Source organism: Dasypus novemcinctus, chromosome 10, assembly GCF_030445035.2.
Source record: "Dasypus novemcinctus isolate mDasNov1 chromosome 10, mDasNov1.1.hap2, whole genome shotgun sequence".
In the NCBI taxonomy this organism is placed as follows: domain Eukaryota; kingdom Metazoa; phylum Chordata; class Mammalia; order Cingulata; family Dasypodidae; genus Dasypus; species Dasypus novemcinctus.
The window spans coordinates 110,020,329-110,034,748 of NC_080682.1; the positions used below are offsets into that span (position 1 = coordinate 110,020,329).

General features: G+C 58.2%; 2 protein-coding genes across 7 annotated transcripts in view; both read left to right on the top strand.

Moving 5' to 3' along the window:
* The window catches only part of CAPN5 (calpain 5), a 55,574-nt gene extending 50,445 nt beyond the window's left edge, over positions 1-5,129 (top strand). For 2 of the 3 annotated variants that reach the window (XM_058306021.2, XM_058306020.1), the window contains exons 11-13: positions 641-756; positions 1,300-1,436; positions 2,776-5,129. In XM_058306021.2, coding sequence (XP_058162004.2) covers positions 641-756; positions 1,300-1,436; positions 2,776-2,958 — 436 coding nt within the window. In that variant the 3' untranslated portion in view covers positions 2,959-5,129. Of the gene's footprint in view, positions 1-640; positions 757-1,299; positions 2,001-2,775 lie in introns of those variants that run through there. The other variant, XM_071218279.1, reaches the window with a different exon arrangement.
* A 4,335-nt stretch (positions 5,130-9,464) lies between these two features.
* The window catches only part of MYO7A (myosin VIIA), an 80,811-nt gene continuing 75,855 nt past the window's right edge, over positions 9,465-14,420 (top strand). For 2 of the 4 annotated variants that reach the window (XM_058306024.1, XM_058306026.1), the window contains exons 1-2: positions 9,495-9,748; positions 11,507-11,570. In XM_058306024.1, the coding sequence (XP_058162007.1) occupies positions 11,553-11,570 (18 nt within the window). In that variant the 5' untranslated portion in view covers positions 9,495-9,748; positions 11,507-11,552. Of the gene's footprint in view, positions 9,749-11,506; positions 11,571-14,420 lie in introns of all 4 variants that reach the window. The other 2 variants (XM_058306025.2, XM_058306023.1) reach the window with 2 other exon arrangements.

Genomic DNA, 14,420 nt, shown 5'->3' on the forward strand with positions numbered 1-14,420 from the left:
CACATGGGAGGTCCACGGTTCAAACCCCGGGCCTCCTTGACCCGTGTGGCGCTGGCCCATGCGCAGTGCTGATGAGCACAAGGAGTGCCGTGCCACGCAGGGGTGTCCCCCACGTAGGGGAGCCCCACGCACAAGGAGTGAGCCCCGTAAGGAGAGCCAACCAGCGTGAAAGAAAGTGCAGCCTGCCCAGGAATGGCGCCGCCCACTCGGAGAGCTGACACAACAAGATGATGCAACAAAAAGAGACACAGATTCCTGTGCCACTGACAACAACAGAAGCGGACAAAGAAGACGCAGCAAATGGACAACAGAGAATAGACAACCGGGGTGGCGGGGGAGGGAAGAGAAATAAAGAAATAAAGAAATCTTTAAAAAAAAAATTTTTTTTAAGTACCTATAACAGCCCAGCGGAGGGCTTGGCACATAGTAGGTGCTTAGTAAGGCAGTGCTTCTCTCTTGGGGGAGAACGGGGCTTGCTGGGGTAGAGCAGCTGGCAGCCCAGGGGGCTTGGGTGTCCGAGGATTGCCCATGGCGATTTGCCCAGGACAAGAGTCTGGGTGATCCTGCTCTCCCACCCCTGGAGCTCCCGCCTCACCTACCCCCCTCATCACTCCCACCTCCTCTCCCCTGCCTGTTCCAGGGAGCTGCGCCTGGATGAGCCACCCCGCTCCTGCTGGAGCTCCCTGTGCGGCTACCCCCAGCTGGTGACCCAGGTGCACGTCCTGGGGGCTGCCGGCCTCAAGGACCCCCCCACAGGTGAGCCCACCCCGGCCCAGCCCCCGAGAGCCCCTGACCCTCCTCCCCCACGGGCGGCCCCGCGCCCTCTCCCCGAGTCGCAGGCACTCCTGCCCTCGCCCGTCGGTCAGCCCACCTTTCCCGGTGTCCCTCGAAGCCCAGCCCTGGGGTGATGCTGGGCACCTGGACAAGAAGAGCCTCTGCTCTCAGCGGGGGAGCCGGATGCAGGAGCAGGCAACTGGGAGGGAGAGTTCAGGGAAGGCTTCCTGGAGGAGCTGGCCCCTGCCAGGCGGAGGCGCTATTAGCCTGGGGGAGTGGGGAAGGCGGGAAGGGTGCCCTGTGCAGAGGGAACGGCATGGCCAAAGGCCAGGCGGTCAGAGACGACCCCTCGGGCCGGTCAGCCCATCTGTGGAGTTAGGAGACCCTCAACTAGGCCAGGCTCTGGGCTCCCCTCCTGAAACCTGAGCCGGGGGGGGGGTGCTGGGGAAGGGCATCTCGCCTCCCCAACACCCGTCCAGTCTGGCCCTGCCCCAGCCCCGCCCTCGCCCCGCCCCCTCTCTCTAGGGGCTAACTCTTACGTGATCATCAAGTGTGAAGGGGAGAAGGTCCGCTCCGCCGTCCAGAGGGGCACCTCGACGCCCAGCTACGACGTGAAAGGCGTCTTTTACCGCAAGAAGCCGGGCCAGCCCATCACTGTCCAGGTGAGCCCACCTGTCCGAGGGCCCCTCCTGGGCCCAGCCTCTGGCTTCCCCACTCGTCCAGGCAGGGCCCAGGTGGCAGCGCCTCTGACGGTGCCTGGGGGCCCCAGGTTCTGGTTCAGCTCTGTCCCGGGCGTTCACGTGGCCTGGGGATTCTCTTCCTTGCCCCTCTCGGTGCCCCAGAGTCCCCGTCTAGGGGGCTTAAAACCACAGAGCTTTAGTATCTCTGGTTCTGGGGGGCCAGACATCCAAATCCAGTGTCGGCAGGGCCATGCTTCTTGTGAAACCTGCAGAGAAGAACTGCCCTCTTCTAGCTTCTGGCAGCTTTTGGGCAGCCGGCATTCCTCGGTCGGTGGCAGCGTCAAGCTCCCTCTGCCTTGGGGGCACACGGCCTTCTCCTGGTGTCCCCAGGTGGCCCTTCTTACAAGGTGCCGGTTATCTTGACTTTGGGCCCATGCCAGTCCTCTTTGGCCTCATTCTACCCAATAATTCCCATACCCTGTTTCCAAATAGCGTCCTGTCTTCAGGACGAGGGGTTGGACCATGAACATGTCTTTGGGACGTATCTGGAGGTAGGTGAGCGGGACTAGCCCAACTCTGGGGCGGCATGACCCAGACGGCAGCAGGTTCCAGCTCTCAGACCCAGGGACAGCAGGCTCTCCGCTGACAGTGCCCGGCGGCCGTGGTACTTGTTCCTCAAATTCCCCCGCCGCTGGGCCCATCTGGAAAAGTTGCGCCTGAGACGGTGTGTGCTGGGGCTGTCCCCTACGAGCCTCGAGCAAGGAGCTGAAGCCAGAATCCCTGGGTACGGGGCTGGCTTGCCTCCGGCCACGGCACTTGGTGGACGGGGATTCTGCGTTCACGGGCCCCGGGTCCAGGCCAGCTTGTCGCTGGGTGAGAGCCACCTGGACACAAACGCTCGGGCCCTCGGGAAACCACTGTGGATTTTCTTAGCACTGGATCAAACCACAGACCCATAGATGGTGGGGTGGAAGGACCCTTAGGAGAGCACTGGATCCAACCCTCATTGAGGATGGGAGGCTAGGGCAGGGGGGTGTTTGACTAGTTCAAGGTCAGTCAAGGTCAATAGCAGAGCTGGTGCTGTCAGGCTCATTAGCTTTATATTTGGAAGGGAGCTTTGGGGTCATCTTCCCACTTGATGGATGGGGAGACTGAGGGTCTAGAATGGGGCACGGCCTTGCTCAGGGTGTACCGTGAAGCGCAGGGCTCCGGATCCCCAGCCAGGCCTGCGCCGCTGGAGGTGGGCTCGGTGCTGTGCCGGCGTCCCGCCCTGGCCCGCACCCGGCACCGCCCCCTCTCGTGCTCCTCTGTTTCCTTCCAGATCTGGAACCACCATGTCCTGAAAGACAAGTTCTTGGGCCAGGTGCACCTGAAGGCTGCCCCCGACGACCTCCAGGTGCTGCACACCCTCCACCTGCAGGACCGCGGCGGCCGGCAGCCCAGCGACCTGCCCGGCACAGTGGCCGTGCGCGTGCTCAGCAGCGCCTCCCTCATGGCCGTGTGATGCCCGCGTGCCCGGCCTGCGCTCACCGCCGTCTGCATGTCCCCGCCAGGCCAGGGCTCACCCGGGAGCCAGGACTCAGGGGCTCTTCTCAGCCTTCCCGCTGACTCGCTGTGTGACCCTGGGGGGGTCCCTGCTCCTCTCTGGGCCTCTGTGGCCCGAGGACCCCAAAGCATTCCCTTCTCCTGGGGGAGCCTTCTTGCCTGAGATTGAAAAGAGCCTGTCACCGCTGCTAAGGGGCTCTATCCGTTGAAGACATTTCCCCGAGGCCCTGCTGTGTGCCAAGACGTCACCTGTTTACACACGAGCTGCCGCGTCCCCGCGCCCCAATCCTGCCCCTCGCGTCCTGGGCCTGCCCTGCCCCCAGACCTCACTTTCTCTGTCACCTCCACCTGGTTTCTCGGCCACCTTGGAAGGACGCTTGGTTCCTGCTCAGGGCGAAATTGGGGAAATGGGCAGGGAACCTTTGTTCATTCTCTGCCCCCGACCACTCACCTGCCCGCGCGTTCACTCGGGAGAGATTTGCCAAACGAGTCGAGGATGCCGCGCGGCCCCCCGACAGCCTCGGCCTCGGGCTGCGCCTCTGCTCCCAGCCCCTCTGCCAGCAGCCGCCCCGAGGGGCTGCGGCCGCCTTCTCCCCCAGCCTCTGGTTTAAGGCCCTGGAGACGGGGTGGCAGTGGTGACCTGGCAGGGTGGCCCCGCCTGCCTTCAGTGCCCTGAAGCCCGAGGGGCGAGCAGGGTTAACGGGCTGGGGCCGGGCAGATGGAGGGGCCTGGGACCTGGGACCCCTCTGCCGCGAGATCCAGCTCTTCCTGGGAGGAGGCTGTGGGTGGCGTGGGCCTGGTCTTGGGCCCGCTGGGTGAGCTCACCCGTCGGGCTTGGCACGGCATAGGCGGAGGCCCCTCTGCCAACATTCCCCGAAAATGCAGCCCAGGAGGACACAGCCCCCTTCTTGCTGCTTGGACCAAAATGTTCCTTCAGTCCTCCAAGTTTTATATTCTTTCTGTTTAAAACTCTCCTTTTTAACAAGGGTGTTTTTTTCCCCAAAACTGTGAAAGCCTGAATCCCTCTTTTAAGTCTTACATTCCAGGTCCTTGGATCTTCTGAGTATACTTTGACTCCACTCGGGGAGGGACACGGGAGAAACCTGGAGGCGGATGGAGAGAGGGTTCCTCGTATTTGCGTCTTCTCAAGCTGGCACTGAGTGCGTGTGACTTCTTGTCGCGTGTTGGAGCCGGGATGGCCCCCGTGCCCTGCTCAGCCTTCCAGACCAGTGAAGTTCAGGAGAAAGCAAAATCCTGGTTCAAAAGCAAAATCCTGCGGCTTTGCCTGGGAATTCCTTGTGGGAATCTCTTCAACTCCGCCTCTTTCTGTTTCAGTCCAGGGTGCTGGCTGGAGGTGCTGGATTCTTGGAATTGCCGCCTCGTGCCGAGGCCAGCTCTGCCCCTTTGTCCCATCCTGGGCCATGTGGGGGACCAGGAGCTGACAGATGGGGAGAAGAGGCTTAACTTCCCCTCGGGAACTGGGCCCAGAGGCAGGACTCTGTATGACCAGGAGCAAGTCACTCAAACCTCCTGTGCCTCGATTTCCCCCTTCTGCAAAGTGGGGCCAATGATTCTTGTTTGTCAAGCACTCTTCCTAGCAAGTGCTGAATAAGGGCAAAACAGTGCCCCTTCTCTATGTATCACTGTACAGGTACCACTACATACCGCTGTATTCGTGGAATCACCACTTCGCGATGGCTGTTTCAAATGAAGAATTCTGAGTGGGGAGTAGAGAGGCAAGGGCCGGGGGAGCCAGGCTGGGGGGGCGAGCCAGGCCGGACCGCCAGGCCGTGTGGGCGTCAGCCCCCACCCAGGGCTGGGGCAGTCCCTCCGCCCTTGCTCCCTGCCTCTCCGGGTGGGCCAGGCTGGTTCCTGGCTGCGGAGCTCCCTGGGCGCCAGGAGGCCCCGGGGACTGGGCAGGTGAAGGGGGATCTTTCAGGCTGGGACTGAAGGGTACGTGGCGAAAGCTGCTGCTCCATTGGCCCACTGCCCTCCAGCTCCTGAGACCTGGGAGTGGCCCTTGGAGGTGGGGCTGGGGCCTCCCGCCCACCCCCCTCCCACCTGGGCTTCCCTGCAGGCGGCAGGAGGTTTGCTCTCTTCTCAGAATAAATGTTACTGCAATCCCATGAATTTCCTCCCGTGTCTCCATTCTTACGGAGGGAAGGGATGTGATAGAGGAAGTACGTCCCCGGCCTGGGTGACTGCTCTCTGGTCAGAGGGGTCTTGGGAGTAGCTTTGGACTCTTCTGCCTGCTGGTTGCCTCAGTGAGCTGAGATAACTGGGAACTCTCTCCCTCCTTCCCCCCTCTTTCTTCCCTCCCTCCTTCCCTCCCTCCTTCCTTCCCTCCTTCCCTCCCTTCCTCCATCCCTCTTTCCCTTCCTTCTTTTCTCCACCCCTCCCCCCTCCCTCCTTTCCTCCCCCTCCCTCCCCTTCCCTCCCTTTTTCCTTCCCTTATTTCCTCCACTCCTCCCCCTCCCTCCCCCCTGCACGGGGCTGGCGTTGTGCTGTGCTCTCTGGCACAGGGGATCCCCCTCTGGAGCTGTCTGCAAACCAGCAGGGAGGCAAGTGCCCTGACAGGAGAACGCTGCACAGACGCATTTCAGTATGACACGGGTTACTGAGGGCTCGGCCTTCCAGGCAGGGAGGGACTAAGCCCTGAGCTACCGGGTGCAACGGCAGCAACCACATGAGGGCTGTGGAAAGAAGGAATTGCGGGGACACGGGTGGGTGTGGGGAGCGGGCTGTTGAGGGGGCCCAGGCAGATGCTGGCAGCTGGAGCTAGGAAGCTGGGGGTGGCGGTGAGGAGCTACGGGATACATTTTGGAAGTAGAGCCTGTAGGACTCAACGCTAGACCAGACTGATGGCGGGGAGGGAGCGTGAGGGCAAAATAAGTGAATCACGGGGAGCGGATGTGGCTCAAGTGGTTTGAGCGCCTGCTTCCCATACACGAGGTCCTGGGTTCAAGGCCCGGTACCTCCAAAAAAAGAAAAGCTTCATGATGTGCTCAGCGTGGTGCCCACATAGTGGGTGAACTGATGGTAGTGACTGTAGCATTTGCAGACCACCCCACCCACCCCCACTTTTCCACTCTTGCCCCAACCCTGGGCCTGGGCTCATACCTGCCTCCCGCTTGCTGGCCCTTGGCCCGGGCACACCCTCTGGGTCTCGTTTTGCCCATCGGTGCACGGCTGACCCCACTTGCCCCGCCCAGCCTGGGGAGCCTGGGAAACGAGGTGATGATGGTACTAAGTAGAGACGGCAGGTGGGAGCCCAAGGGTGGGACCCGTTCCAGAACAACCGTCAGGCCCCCCGGGCCGGGTGCACCCCAGCAGCCGTTCTCAGGGGCCAGGGCTCTAAGGAGCCCCCTGGTCTACAGCTGCCACGGCTCTCGCCCGGGACCTCCAGCGCCCTGCCCCTGGGCTGCAGCTGCTTTGCCACCCCCCGACCCTGCCTGAGGAGGGGGTTATCCCTGCATCTTAAGGATGAGGAATCTGGCTTGGAGAGTTGAGCCTTGTCTAGGGTCGCAGTTAGAAAAAAGCCAGGCTAACTCCAAAGCTTGTGCCCTCCCAGGCAATAGCGGAGCGTGGCCAGGCCAGAGGGATGTCACTGGGCCAGCGAAGAGCCCAGCTCCCCTCCCCACCCCCAGGCGCTGCCGCCGCCCACCTGCCGCCCCGTAGAGGCAGGATGCCCTGCCTTGCTCCGTCAGGCGGCAGGCGGGACCCCCGCCTGTGCCCAGCAGGGGGCGCTGTGGGGCCACTGGTCCTTGCCAGTCCCCGCTGGGTCCCACCCCCTTCCCTGCAGAGCGCCCCCCTCCACTACCGAGGCAGGGATACGAGGGCCCCCCCTCACTCCTGGACCTAGGCTGTCCCTGGAGAGGGCTGCTGGGGCAGCTGCCAGCTGTCCTTGCAGGCAACGGGCATAACAAGAAAGCACGAGGGCTCGTGAGGGGCGTCCGAGTTATTATTTGTGCCAATCCTGGTAATAAACACCGTGTAGTCCTCTCTCCTCTTTTTTTAAATTTAAAAATCGTCATATTTTTAAACATTTTTCTTGTGGTCACATATATACCATATATCCCCATTTCAACCACTGTCAAGTAGACAATTTAAAATTTATTTTTATTAGATAGATTTTATTCCAACATATGGATGCTTTTAATGTACTCGATTGATTCAAGCTGTTGAAGCACGTGGCCTGGCTTCAGTTTTTAAGTAATATTAGCCATACTGTGTGGAACAACCAGCTAAAAACAGAAATATAGATATTCATAAACATTTCATATAAAATGTAGCAATCTTGAGAAAAATTCATAGAAAGGGAACTACCATGTCCCAGAGTTTTTAAATAATTTTTAAATCTCAACGAACAGGGGCTTTTAGAAATGTTGTGTATGTTTATATATTTAACCTCTGTTTATATGAATACCCACTTCCAAGTATTCCTACAACTGTGGGTATTATAAATAAAATTACAGATTTTTTATTTAATAAGAAAAATAACACAATACTTCGTTACTACATTAAACTACAGCTATTTAATGGCTAGGACATGTACATAATTTTTATGTTTTGTGGTATGATTGTCCATTTACTTCATACATTGTATCCTTACAGTCTTTGTCTAATTTCTTATCAGCATTTATTGTATGTTTTATTTTATAATCTATATTATAAAAGTATCAACTCTGGGCTCAAATATTTATTTCATTTTATGTTTTTGGTACAAAACTTTTTTTCTCAGAGCTTCAACAGACTCTTTTTTTTTAGGACAGTTTTAGATTAACAGCAAGCTGCAGAACATAGAAAAAGTTTCCATGGGCTCCCTCACCCCACCATAGCTTCCGCATTATTGACATCTTGTGTTAGTGTGGTACATTTGTTACAACTGTGAGCCCATATTGACACATTACTATAACTAATGTCCATAGTTGATACTAGGGTTCACTCTTTGTGTTACACAGTTGTACGGGTTTTGACAAATGAATTGTCCTATGTCCGCCATTTGGGTATCATACAGAATAGTCTCGCTGCCCTAAAAGTGCCTGTGCCACCCGTTCAGCCCGGCCTCCCTCCCCCTCAAGCCTTGACAGCTGCTGACCTTTTTCCTATCTCTCTAGTTTTGCCTTGTCCAGGATATCCCATAGTGGGAATCATGCATTATGTAACTTTTCCAGACTGACTGCTTTCACTCAGCAATTAAGTTTCTTCCATGTCTTTTTGTAGCTTGATAGCTACAAAAATTATTACTATTATTTTAGTAGTAAAAATTATTATTTTTTAAAAATTATTTTTTAAAAAATTATTATTACTATTTTTAAAAATTATTATGACTATTATTTTATCATGGAATAACACTGCATCGTATGGTTGCGCCACAGCTTGTTTAGCCATTCACCTCTTGAAGGACATCTTTGTTGCTTCCAGTTTGGGGCAATTATGAAGAGCGTGACTGTAAATATTCATGTGCAGGTTTTTATGCGGGCATACGTTTTTAGCTCATCTGAGTAAATATCCAGGAGCGCAATTGCTGGGTCGTATGGCCGACCCTTGCTTACCTTTGTAAGAAACTGGCAGGCTGCCTTCCGAAGTGGCTGTGCCAATTTTCATTCCCACTAGCCATGAATGAGAATTCCCATTGCTCCACGTCCTTTCCGGCATTCGCTGTCATCGGCGGTTTGGATTTTAGCCATTCTAACGCGTGGGGCGTGGTTTCTCACTGGTGTTTTAATTTGCCGTTCCCTGAGGACATATTTTAAGGCATTTTTCCACGTTCTTATTTGCCGTTCTTTAGAAGGTGTCTGTTCAGCTCTATTGCCCGTTTTGTAACTGGGTCATTTGTTTGCGTCCCCCTTCCCTTTTAAATCACATATTTCCCTTTAATTTGTATGTGAAATATGGGGTTGCTCCAAGTCAGCTCCTGTGGGGAAGTTTCCTGGGTGATGATAGACCAACATGCACCCATCCCAGAGCAGGGGGTGTGGGGGGATATTGATTTGATGAGCTTCGGGGAGACACATCTGAGGGGAGTCCAGGGGAAGAGGGACTGGGGCAGGGCTTTCAAGGGAGAGAGGGGCTGGGGGGGGGGTAGAAGGGGCCAGAAGCCGGGGCTCACTCGGCACTTGTCTGCCGTGCCCTGCCTGGCCCTTTTCTTCTCAGAGTCCCAAGTCCCTTTTTACAGAGTGAAAAAGAGCCTCAGGGAAGGGCAGGCAGGGGCCGAGGCACCAGCAAATCAGTGACCAAGTCAGGACCAGAGCGCGGTTTGCTGCCGGGCTCAGGGACAGCAGGCGGTGGCACCTCCAGGGACGGCGGCCAGGCCCGGGTCCCTCGCCGTCCACCGCGCAGGCGGGACCCAGCGCCCTGCCTCCCCCGCGAGCCTGGGCAGCCGCTCCAGGTCCCAGCACAGCCCGCCCCCGGGCTGATGTCACGGGTCCCAGGCCGCCGAGGGCCCCCGTGGGCTCCGCCTCCTGGGAGAAGGCTCTGGAGTGGGAGGAAGGGCTGGCAGTGCCCGCTGGACAGCTGCCCCGGGCAGGAGAGGAAGGGACAGGCCGAGAGGGGGACAGAGGCGCAGAGGCACATGGAGACGCGGAGAGACGGGGAGACCCTCAGAGAGAGAGTGAGAAGCTAAAAGACCTGGAGAGGCGTGCAGCGGGAAGCAGGGGGCGAGGCAGCCGCGGAGGGGGAGCGGGGCTGCAGGCCGCCCCGGGCGGTGACCCTGCAGGTGGCAGCTGGAGGGGGGCGCCGGGGCCCAGGTAAGGACAGGCTGCCCTCCGCCCCGGGCACTGGGAGGGGCGTTCGCTCAGACCCTGCGGCCGTGGAAGGGCCCACTTGGGGTGCTCAGGACCGGGTGCCCTCTGGACCTCTCACCCCTCCGGTGCCCCCTGCTCCCGGGCCCCCTGCCGCACTTGTGAGCGGGAGGCGCCCGCACAGCAGCCGCTGAACGACAGTGTCCTGCGGGCGAGGAGGGAGGACAGAGGGGCTTGGGCTCCACTGGACGGGCTGCAGCCAGGCCGGGGGGGGGGAGCCTCCCAGGTCAGGGGAGCGGATGTCCTGGGTGGGGGGGGCTAACTCTGTCCCTGCCTCCTTGTGTCTGGTGAGCTCTCTCACTCTTCCTTTCTCTCTCTCCTTGGATGAGTCACTCCCGGCCTCTGTGCCTCGGAATTCCTCACCTGTAAATTGGAAATCAGAAGCCAGGAACCAGGTCTAGGCCCGCGCTTTACAGATCTGCGCCTCCTGGCCAACCTGAAACGCAACTGTGCATGGTCTAGTTCTTCTTTTGGGGGTAAAGAGGAGATCTTGTAGCTTTTTCTTTCTGTATGGCCCTTAAAACTCTACCCCCTGGCTGCCCTGCTGGCACCCGCGGCCCTGGATCTGTCGTGAACGCACTGGCTCTGGTTCCTGCTCGGGCAGCCCCTGCCGTGCAAGAGGCCAGCAGCCCCTTAGATGCACGTCCCTGGGTGGCGGCCTGAATTCCCTGCCCGGCCAGGTCCCCGGGCAGGGCGGGTCTCTGGGAGGATTGCCTTCCTGCTGTGTCCCGGAGCTCCAGAGCAGGGGTCAGGGCTCGGGTGTCAGGCCGTGTCACCGGCAGAGGATCGCATGCCCCAGTGCCTCTGAATGGGTCCTAGTGAAAAATTGATGCTCCTCTCGGGGGGCAGGTCGGGGGCCAGAGGGGCCTTGCGCCAGGGCCCGTGGGCGGGGCTGCCTTGGACCGCCACTGCGGAGCCCACCCAGACAACAGAACGCACCAAAGCGGGGCCAGGGTGGGGGGCAGCCCAGGGGCTCCTGGAGGTCTGGGGGTGGTCGGGGAAGGCTTCCAGAGCAGGTGCCATCTGAACTGAGCCGTGAAACTTAGGTGGAATTTGTTGGTCCAAGGGGCCAGTGTGTGCAAAGGCCAGGGGGTCTGAAAAAGGCTGGCATAGTTCAGGAGGAATGCGTTGTTGAGGATGGCCCAGGAGTGAGACGGGAAGGGGAGGAAGAAAGCAGCAGGGGCAAGGCAGACACCAGCAGGGGCCAGATTGTGCAGGCAGTGGGGAGTCTGGAAGGGTTTTAGGCAGGGTGTGCCACGAGCAGGTTGTGCTCAGCCCATGACCTTCCCTCCAAGTCGGGCTGCCCTACCACCCGGACTCCAGAGGCAGCCCTGAGCTGGGAGGCTGGAGACCAAGTCTTAGCCCTGAATTCGCTGCACCCCTGCTGTGTGACCTTGAGCAAGTCTCAATCCCTCTCTGGGCCCCTTTGCTTAAATGTCCAGGACTTGCTACTTGCTAGGAGCCCTGGGGTAGTCTCTGAATGACCAAGGCCAAGAGAAGGGCTCAGCTGCTCTGGGCAATGGAGCTGGTGACAGCAGCCAAGGATCAGACGGTGGCTGGAGGGAGAGGCACCAGGGAGGGTTCGCTGGAAGGAAGGGGTGCTGGGCCTTTGGGAGGCGCCCAGGAGCCCTGGCTCGAGGCTGCAAGGGCTGGGTTGCCCTGGGGAGCCTGAGCACAGGCTTGATGTGGTCTGTCCTCCTGCAGAACTCTGTCCGGCCGAGTGGGCAGCAGGAATACCTGACACAGAACAATGGTGTTTCTTCAGCAGGTGAGTGCTCTCCCGGCCTCCGTGGGCTTTCATCTTTCTCAGTCCCTGCAGCTGTAGACTCTCAGAGCCAGGAATCACCTGCACCCATCCCATATTCTCTCATCTATATGCGTAACTGTGGGACACCCTCCCAAGCTCTTCTCTTAGCAAACTCCCATTGATGCGTCAAAACCCCGCTGCAAAGCTTTCCTCGCCTCTCAAGGCCAGATCTGGAACCAGCTCCCTCTGTGTGCTTGCTGGAGCTTTCCTTTCTCACTGCACTTCAAACACTGGGAAGAAATTATTTATTTGCATATCACGGAATTCCCAGGCGTCCTGGGCCGTGGAACAGCATGTGCAAAGCCCGAATGTGGGAAAGTGCTTGGGGAAGGAGGAAAGGAGTCGGGCAAGGCTACGAAGCCGAACCAGGAAGGGCCTTGAGCCTGATTTATGTTGCAAGCCATGAGGAGCAGTGAGTGGTGGGGGAAGAGCTGCTGGCCCCAGCCAAGTCCTTCAGCCCCCCTCCCTGCCCTGGGCCACAAGCCGCCCCTGACCCTCAGCCCTTCCGTGTCATCAGCCTGAGGCTCTAATGAGCTCCTGCCCTGCGGGAGGCTGGAACGTGGGCCCTGAGCCAGGTCAGTCCAGCCCCAGCCCCCTCGGGCCGCAAGGGGTGTGCTGCGGGGGCTCGGCCAGCAACTTCACGTCCTCCAGGCCATCAGGGTCCGGTGGGCAGCCTTGTACGCTTATGAGAGCCTCTGTGCGTGTGTGTGAGAAGGCAGGCCTCAGGGCAGGACCTGGGCAGGCAGCCTTTCATCCTGGGGTGCTGGAGAAGGCGCCCCTCTAGAGCTTCTCTGCCTGAGAGCCTATTCAAGGGCCTGTCCGAGATGGCCAGGATCGAAACGAGAAGGAGGGTCGCATTTGATGACTGTTGGCTCTTCTTACCAGGGCCTGGGCCAAAGCGGGGGGCACCTTCACTCAGAGGCCTCTGGGCGACTGCCGCCCACCCCCGGGCTCACCCTGGCCCACCTCACCCTGTGGGTGGACCTCGGGTGCTGGTCTGCTCAGAAACGGAGCTCCGCGCCCCTTTGCCGAATGAGAGAATGACGGTGACTGAGCCATTATCTGGTCTGAAGGGCTGTGTTGAATGCTGGCTCCCTCCCCTCCTATTTGTGTGACTGTAGGTAAATTCTGGACCCCAGTTCCTTTACCTGTAAAACAGGGCTAGTAATGGTAGCTACTTCATAGGGATGTCTAAGAATGAAATGTCGTAATGTGTGTAGAATATCTGGCTGGTGCTTGACGCAGAGCCAATAAGTGCTAGCTACCACTATGACCAGTAGTAATAAAATAATACTGATAGTGTTCCTGTGTACGAGAGTTCCTTGTTCTTTGCTCTCTTTCGCTTTGTTTGGGATAAAAACCTCAGGAGGCCTCAAAGGATATGATAAGTCCCCATGTGGGACATATCAGTGATAGGACCCATCCATACACCCATCTATCTATTCAGCATCCATCCACCCATCCATATATCCATCAATCTACCCACCCATTTATTCACCACCCATCTACCCGCCCAATCACCCACCCATCCACCCACCCACCCACCCACCCATCCATCCATCCATCCATCTACCTACCCATCCCACCACCCATCCATCCATCTACCCAGCCATTTATTCACCACCTATCCACCTGCCCACTCACCCACCCATCCACACAACCATCCAACTACCCATCCACCCATCCATCCATCCACCCATCCATCCATCCACCCATCCATCCATCCATCCATCCTCCAGTCTTTCTGAATGCCTGCAGAGTGCTGCAGGAGACACCTTCATAAAGATGGGCTAAGCTACTCAGTGACTACCTGTCAGCAGGCAGGGGGAGGAGGTCTGGGAGGGGGCCGCTGTGGCTGCGGCTCGAGGAACAGGGACAGAGCGCGGGAGGAGAGGTCAGAGTGCCTGCGCTGGATGGCGTTCGCGGGCCACGGCCCCTGCGGCAGTCTGGGCAGCCCCATCATGTCACGTGTAGGGTCTCAGGAGTGGGGGGGCACCCCTAGTGGGTCACGCCGCCTCCTCCAGTGACTTCTCACTCAGCCACCCAGGCTGGGCACAAAGGATGTAGAGATAAATTGCTCCTGGCCCTGGAGGATTTTCCAGCTCAGCAGGGGAGGCAGCTTGGAAACCTGGTGGGCATGCCTGCAGGAATCCTGGGGGCCGGCTGGGGCTAGCAGGAGGCCCCCACCCTGCTCAGGGACAGACGGGGCACCGAGGTCTCAGGGAGAAGGACTTGGCCAGGGTGTCAGGGCCAGCTGGTGCCGGGCGAAACGAGACTCCAGAGCCCTGGGCGCTCGGGACCCCCCTCTAAGGGCCCGAGGGAGGGCTCCTCTGGTTCAGCGTGAGGTCACTGCTGGCTCTCTGGGGGGGCTGGCGGAGGGACTGGCTGGACGCTGCCCACGTCCCCAGGAAGAGGGAGGGTGGAAGATAAATCTGTGGGCTGCTGATGACACTCGGGCTGACCCTTTCATCAATGTATAAAGTCCTTTGTCTCTTGTAACAATTTTTTAAAAAACCTGATTTCTATTTTGTCTGATATATGTATAGCTGACCCAGGTCTCTTTTGGTTACTGTTGACATGGAATATTTTTCCCATCCTTTTGCTTTCAGTTAATTTGTGCCTTTGGCTCTGAAGTGAGTCTCTTGTACACAGCACGGAGAACTCCAGCGTGCCCCTACCCCCTCCCAATTCCCCAGACTCACCCATTTTAACCTTTTGCCACATTTGCCACATCATTCTACCAATGCATTTGTCTGTCTGTCTACCTATGAGCACATTTTCCGAACACTTGAGCGCAGGTGTACACAGCAT